General features: G+C 42.8%; 1 protein-coding gene across 1 annotated transcript; it reads left to right on the forward strand. All coding sequences in view use genetic code 11, as the record gives it.

Annotated features, from left to right (window-relative positions):
* Window positions 1–383: 383 nt before the first annotated feature.
* Window positions 384–7171, forward strand: EGR_02037 (hypothetical protein; the record flags this gene model as incomplete). The annotated part of the gene is made up of 3 exons (XM_024491286.1): window positions 384–499; window positions 795–945; window positions 7118–7171. 3 exons carry the CDS (start codon window positions 384–386, stop codon window positions 7169–7171), a joined length of 321 nt encoding a protein of 106 aa, XP_024354429.1.
* Window positions 7172–7978: the final 807 nt, after the last annotated feature.

A 7978-nucleotide genomic window follows, 5' to 3' on the forward strand; every position in this document is an offset into this window, starting at 1 on the left:
CTCGCCTACCTCCGCACTAATCACACGCGTGCATTAACAGCTGGGATCATGACTGACTTGTAGCGACGGAGAAGATTCACGTCTTTTGTCTCTGCGAAACTAAATATCACGTCAGTAATGCACTCCTGTTCCAGCTTGAGACGGTACTGGTTGATAGAACAGTCCTTGTAAGTCCTTCTCACAGATCTTCACCTACGGCATTCTTCAACATCAGAAAGCGTGCCGATTACTGACCACCACTGAATCATTACATATCAGCAAATCAATTTGGATGGCTATGGAAAATGAGCAGAGGTGGCAAAGGCTCTACTGCCTCAAGTTCAAGCGCGGTAGAGGCTGCAGCTACGATGGACATTTAAGTAAGCAGCATTCAACACATTCAGATGGAAGGTGGACTCGATGTGGAGGATGGAGATGTCTCTCAGTCTGCTAACGCATGCAGCTTACACTTCCGTCTCGTTCTTGACAAATTGAGGATGATTGCGTGGGACTACCTCGAGTAGTTGAAGGTGTCCTGTTAAATACTAACTAGTACGAATGCTGACGATTTTAGACTGAGCAAAGTTGTCTAGGACATTTTCGATGTCATATCCAACCTCACATAAAAAAGATGCATCAAACCACCTATTGACATCCGGAGGTGCTGCAGGCTAAATCATGTGTTGATAAGCTGGCTGGGCATGGTCAACTCACCTTTCTATTTATGCATCTGCCTTCCTTTCCACCACATTGCAGTTTGCCTTCTCAATATTGGCAAGAAACAGAGACATCTTTGGGAGTGTTTATTTTTAAAGGGCACCCTGGTGGTTGGTGAGTGTTCGAAGTGGTGGAGTGATCAAATTAACCAAACTTGAGTCCGTTCTTTGTGATCGCGGGAACCACGGGAGTGTGGGTAGAGCAGATGTGAAGATCCAATGGACAGCGCGCCACCGCGCAAACAAAAGTGTATGTTGTGTGATAAGACACAAGCTTCCTTACCATTAGACATGTTGAATGAATTGCCATCGATGAAGCAAACCACTCTACCAATTGAAAAGCCTCCCTCTGTACAACAAGGCGGTTACCATTCAAGTCAATTTAGCACACAAGTCATGGCTGAACTCTTTAATTGTTAACAACGAGGCTAACTAGATAATGTGAATGTGGGGATAATCAGAGCGATTGCATGTGCAAGTGTGTGATGAACAGGATATCCTCCTCAACCCACCTCCTTACCATGAGCAGCACTCTCTGTCAATGTGGATCACATACGGAGGCAGTGTAAACTTAGCCTGCCTCCATTCGATGGTGTCAGAGAACATCATTGGTTCTTTAAAGGTGCCATCCTAATCTAGAACAAAATGACTATGCAATTGGTGATAAAAGGATCGACAGTGAATTGTGAGGATGGCACTAGCTACAGTGGAGTGATTCGCCCATGCTTTGTCTCTCCAATGAGACCTCCGATGGTGCTTCTTGCATCATGCACTTAGTGTGAATGTGAATAGGTAGCCATGAGGTCCCACATGGCTAATGGGCGTTTTGCACTAAGTGCTGTCTGTAGTCAAGGAGGATAACATATTTGTAAGCGATGAGGTAGAATGCAAGAGATTAATGTGGTCAGAGTTGGAGGTGGAGACTTGAGTCAGGGTGCAGCAGAATACTCATTAGCTAATGCGCATATGTTGTGTGCCTCAACTCATTCTGTCCTTTGAAGATCGTGAAAGTAGGTGAGAACGCTGATGATTTATGACCGGTATTTTCTGCCAATCAATGAAAGACGCAACATCTAGTTGATGTTTTGAAATGTGATATGACGTGTTAAACGTTAGTTCTTGCTCTATCAAATTAATTTAGTCCTATAACTTTATGGAGTCTATATGGGTGATTTTTGGGGATACTGTTCTTCATTAAGCTAATTGTTACGGCACATACTTCACTGGTTAACAGACAGCCCAATTATAAAAAAAGTGGTGATTTAGAAGAGTGTGGCACTAAGGCTGAGAAAGGTAAGACATGATATCGCAAGAGTAAGAATGACACATAATAAATAAAGTTTAGGAAAACAATAAAAGATGTGCAACCTAAGCGGGTAGACGGAGACACAAACAGGCAGCCAGACGCGAAAGAGGCAATACAGGCAGATGGGCAGACAAAATACCAATAGAGAAGGGGTGCTAGAAGAGAGCAGTGAAAAAACGGAGAGAAATAAAGAAGGTAAAATGGTCAGTGGAACGCATCAGAGAAGCATAGGGCTTGGGAGTGTGTGAGCCTAAGTAGCCTCCAATGACAGCTTAGTTGGCAGAATGGATTACTGTAGTGGTGATCAGCAGCAGCAATCCTTAGGTCAGTAATTCATATCCGCCTCTTCGGAGTAGTATGTCGTCTTAAGACCCCTCTTGATGCTTTTGCTTACACAAACACGTCTTCGCCACCAGCAATGCTCTTCGTTACTCACCGCCATACCACATGGATGATGTGATAGGATGGAGGCCAGTCGTGTTTGGAGGGAAAGACGCACTCGATGGTACTAATGCACAGATGAACCAACGCAACTCATTCGTCCTGCCTAATGCTTACACACTCAAAGACATTTTTTATTTTACAAGTGCCGAATTTCATTAAAGAAGAAGATATTGTAGTGAGCACTTGCGGTTAGCACAGCATCCTGTTTTGCCACCCCTTAAATTGTCAAAGTGAGGGCAAAGAGAGTAACGTGTGAGGATGGTTAAGGGCAGCATTTGAATTCGAAATAGGCCACAGAGTTGCCTGCTCTAGAGGCACTGTGTGAATACTTATTCAGCTATTTTTGAACCCACCCACTCCACTAAACGACTCCACATATGTCATTTGCTATTCCTACTTATTTATAGGATGATATTTTAGGTAGAAATAATCGCGTGGTTGTGTCATCCCGCGACCTTGATATGTTATGCCTAACAATGGAGCAGAAGAAGTGGAGCATGTGGTGGAGGTGCGTGCGATGTAGAGTGTCAGAGATAGCCAATGCTTTGGATGAGCACTGATTGAGTGATAGGTGTTGGTATATTGCAGCATAATTGTTGATGTCACCTTCGCTTGCCTGACTTTCTCGGGTTTGTAGTGGCAGATGGTGTGATTTCGTTTTCGTGGTATATGGAGAGGGATACACAGGTGGCAACGACTGTGAGCTTGCGAGTAGCTGAGTGAGGGCGTGAGTGAACTCACTCACGGACGTGAAGCATTCTTTTGCTTATCTCCGATGGTCACTGGTGATCAGACCATGGATACTTATTTTCCTACACTAAGGTGACAAAGACGACCTGGGTGCGGAGCATGGGGTGTAAATATCTGGGTTGTATAAGTTGAAAAAGGCTTTCTACTTCTCCTCGTGTGAGTAATATGACTTTTTGGCTGGAGTGTATGTTGATTGTAAAGTAATCGTTGTAAGTGGTCCTCAGTGGCGATCACCGTTAGTTATCTGTAGGTGCAGTAAGCGTGCCAATTACAGAAGTTCGCCGTCTCGCCAAATGATAGGGAATAAAATTCATGGATGGAAGCTGTATCTTCTAGTCTGTTGGTGCGATGTCGCCTCTTCCATTCCACTGCTCACGCGAGTGAGGAAGCTGTGTTTGTCCTCTTTGCAATTAGAGAACTTCATCGAAAGCAAAAATATGCAAATGATGGGCTATTTGAATTCTTACAAGAATATTGGCGATATGTGTATTATTCCTAATCCGACAAGCTAAAGATGTGCCTACATGCCTGTTTTTATAGGGAAATGCTGTAGGTTTGGGCATGCTGAAGTTACTTGGAGGCGTACGCAATCTTTGCATGTTTGCCTCAAAATATGGTTAAGCTTACCTCATATGTGAGTTTATTGTTAACAATGAGACCAGCCGTATACCGTGAATATGAAAAAGAAACAAGGCGATATCCATGCTGGCGTGTGCAGTCAAAATGCGTTTCCTCCCTGTCCTTCCCCTTTCACCATGAACAGCACTTGATGTCAATGTGGATCACTTCTGCAAGCAAAGCCAAGCTCGGTATGTCGACATTTAATGTTGTGAATGAATTTCGCGGCTACTTCATTGCATCACAATAGCTGCCAAATTGGGTTAGACTAAGTGATGAGGACTAAGAGATTGTTGGTGAAGAAAGAGGCTGTGAGGTATGAAGATGGTGTCAGCTGCACTGGGGTGGGATGTCGGCGATGACTCCCAACAATAAGGCTTCCCTTTAATGTGCTGCACTCAATGTGCATATCAGTCTCAAGTCCTCACAAGGTTCATAAGCTAAGTGCCTGCCATCTAGACTGTCCGCAAGTAGGATGGACGAAGGCAATATGAGAGAGCAGGGTACAGTCCGCAGACGCTAAGGATGCTAGTTTTTTGGCTGATAAAGGGGATGCCGGTGGGCATTGAGAAGGAAGATAGACTACGAGACTTGAGTGGACGAGAGGCATGATGCTTATCTGTACTGTTGAGATGCTCTGTGTTTGAGCATCAGGCCATGCTTGACTGCAATGTTTTGTCTTGCAGTGGAAGGGGGTCCTCGTTGAAGCAGTTTTCCTGAATGGTTAAGATTGGTGTGTCCTGCAACGTTGGGCACTGTCGCAATAGGAGCTATATATTTGACGAATCTCACAAGAAATGACATGCCATACATCACAGCTGTGTTTAGAACAATTTGTGGGAAGAACGTGTTAAATGCTTGTAAATGGTCTTTTTCGGTGAAATTCACTCGTACTTCTGCCTCTGGCTCACAGTCCATCTGGTTCCACTGAAGCAAGTTGTTTGGTGTGTACGCACTGAAGTAGAAGACGATAAGATGCGTTCCTGCTGCAGCCTACATGACATTTGCGATGAATGTTGTTGCGTGCTACCACAGGCTGCCATAACATGATTTGTGAGTGTGGTAGAATTATCCATGTGTGACAGGAAGGGAAGGACGATGGGATGCGACAATGTCGCAACTTGAAGACTGCTGAGTTGAAACACCGCTGTGTGGTATGATGCGTGCCTAGAATGGCTGATCTGAGGGATGCAGTACTACGAGAGAAATGCACGTGCTCGAGAAGCTTTGCTACAGGAATTTGGAACTACATTTGAATGGACAAATTGAAGATGTCATTAGTTTTTCCCCGCAGAATTAACCCTGACTCTCTCCCTGACCATCAAACCAGTAACATGAGACATGCAATTTACTACGGCCTTTTGTGCCTGCTGTCTACCTCATTTGATCACTTTCCTGTAATCACAACAAGGTTTCGTGAGCATGTTAGACAACACTTGTGTGAAACCTGAAAAAGTGTGAATAATCTGTCTCTGCATTTTTTGACCTATCTCATCACCTTGAGCCAATCATGCAAACAAAGCTGGCTGCGAGTGCGACGGAACCCACGAGTGGTGTCTTCTTGCAAATAAGATCTGATCATACTACCATGCTGTCAGCACATCCCTATGTCCACATTTTATCACTTGCATAGTTTGAGACATTCCTGGCAGAAGCAAAAGCCTACGACGCTGCCTTTTTGTTATTTGTTAATCAGCTGAGAAATCATTGACATCGCAGTGTAGTGAATCTTACGTGGACAAAGGAGAGCCAAAATGTCTACAGTAGAGCCGGCTGAAAGACAATCGCATATCACTCTTGTGAGAAACGCATTGGGAGAGGCTGTAAAATTCTACATGTAAATAACGCTGCACAGAGATTGCAGGGTTTTACAACTGAATTAATAGGAGTAGCATAGACACTTCTGCATGAAACACACCACCAACTTTCCTGTATCGCATGCTTGCTGCACCATCGACGTTTTATCACTCCATCAGATTAATCCACTTCTTTAATGGTGACGCAGTTATTTTTTACGTAGGTGCCGTCATGGGTGCAAGTCAGTTTGGTTGTGATCAAATTTTCAATACTTAAGTTAGTGTTCGAGATGGGCCTACTTATTGAATGAAATTCCAAATGTTCACTTGAGGTTAGGAAAATTAGGTGTGTAAGTTTTTGGTTTGTTAACATTTTCTGAGATCCTGAACCTTAGATATTTCTTGGAGAGCGAATTTTTTGTGTACATAAGCATACGAGTGTACCTGTCTACGTAAATTTCACCATTAAAATAAGTTTTTATGTGTGTGTTTGTTTGAGTGGATGTGATACGTATTTTTAAAGTTAAGTCCCTCTGCATATATGAATATGCATGAGGGAATATGGTTGTTATTATCAATATTGAGTATGCACACAGTTTAATGTATTTTTAAAGGTTATTTTATTATTAAATTTTTGCATATGCATGTTCGCCAATGGGTGCACGTGATGTGTTTTATTGAATGTGATTATATGCATGGATAGATATGAGTGTGTACAAATATGTGCACTTCTCTCTTTGTTAAAGTCCTTGATTTTGACGGAGAGCTATCGTAAATTTCTACACAATTTTAACTTAAATGAATTTGCTACCCCGTTTGTAGACCCTCAGTGCTCTTGAATATTTGTAGGCCTCTTCGAAAGACAAGTGCAAATGAATGTAATGATAAAATTTTGTGGTGTGCAATCAGTAATTGCCAAATTAATCACAGGTAAATTAACGCATGTTATCAAATGTTAGCATCCTAATGTAACAGTTTCCACTGTTTATTAAGCTGAGCAATGTGGGATGTGGATAATAAAAATTCCGAATATAAATTGACAGAGAAAGGAACTTTAGATAACTTTTTGTGGCTTTTTGAGTGCTCTACGTTATACTTATTTTGCGTGGCCAATTATATATCACTTACCGCCTTGGTGAGCAGGGGTGTCGATGTGTTCGGAGGAGTAATTTTCTGCCCTTTTTTAGGACAGTTGAGGATACTCAGTCTTGTAAATGCTCCCTTTGATCATTTACAGTACCAGTCTCTAATCAGATATCCTTGTGGTTTACGATGGAATCATTCACTATGCAATGACGATTGTAAGCACCGCTAGTGGTTCCTTCTCAAAATAGCTAGATTTCCATGACTTTGTTTGCCTTCAGCGGTAAATACTTTTGGCAAATCTATACAATGACTCTTCATTCCCGCCTTCAGTTTTAGGCACCCGGATGGAAAAGATTGGCTAGAGGAGTTGGACATCTCAAATTGTGTAATATGTGTAGAACGAATGCTCTTTTCCCTCTCAGGATGAGCCTACAACGTTGGATCACAATGTCATGTCGGTGATCGAGCTCACGTGAGCTTGAAGTCATGAAAGTACATTGTTGAGCATGTGCCAGCTGTAAGCAACTAAAAAGTGAACATTCTCCCTCGACAGCATTCCTCAAGGGCTCAAGTTAAAAGCCTATTCTTAGAGCAGCTTTTCGCCATGGATGGCCAAAATAGAAGGCATTGTTCATTTATGCTTTAAATGAATTGTCCTCATTACAGTTTATGGCAAGGCTATCCGCATTTGTGTTAGGTTACTGCGGTGCTGCCCAGATCCAAACTATCCGCATAATTGGGTGGAGAGAGAGAGAATGAGCTTGTGGGCAGAGTGGGCATGGCAGTGGAAGGAGAAGAGAGAGCTTGATGGTCAGGATCAAAGGAGCTTTTGTCTCAGCACCATCATCACCATCCCCCTCAGTTGCGTTATTATCTCCAGCACACTCCTATCATCATCATTCTTGCAAATCTAATAATGCTTCTTCAAGTCATGATTGTCGACTCCCCTCAACACTACCATCGGCAGTAGTGTTAAAGGCAGAGCGAGAGCATCACAGGACTGCACGAAATTGCCCTGCAGAAAGAACAATAGTGCAATAACAATGAGCTGACAGATGTTGAAATGGTAAGAGATTGGCCATTCGCTTTAGGACTAAAGGCGCCTCCTGTGTTCTAAATACAGCCTCGAGGTCTTATCTCCCTAGTAGAGGAGAGTCATTATAACTTACCTCTTTTGCAGTTTCTGTACCTAATTTCCTCCCCTTTTAAAAGAAATGAAGTGTACTGTGGGAAACTAAATGAGTCAATCGGGAAATTAGCTATTTGAAATTTATGGCTGCCTT

Source organism: Echinococcus granulosus, assembly GCF_000524195.1.
Source record: "Echinococcus granulosus chromosome Unknown EG_S00008, whole genome shotgun sequence".
Lineage (NCBI taxonomy): Eukaryota > Metazoa > Platyhelminthes > Cestoda > Cyclophyllidea > Taeniidae > Echinococcus > Echinococcus granulosus.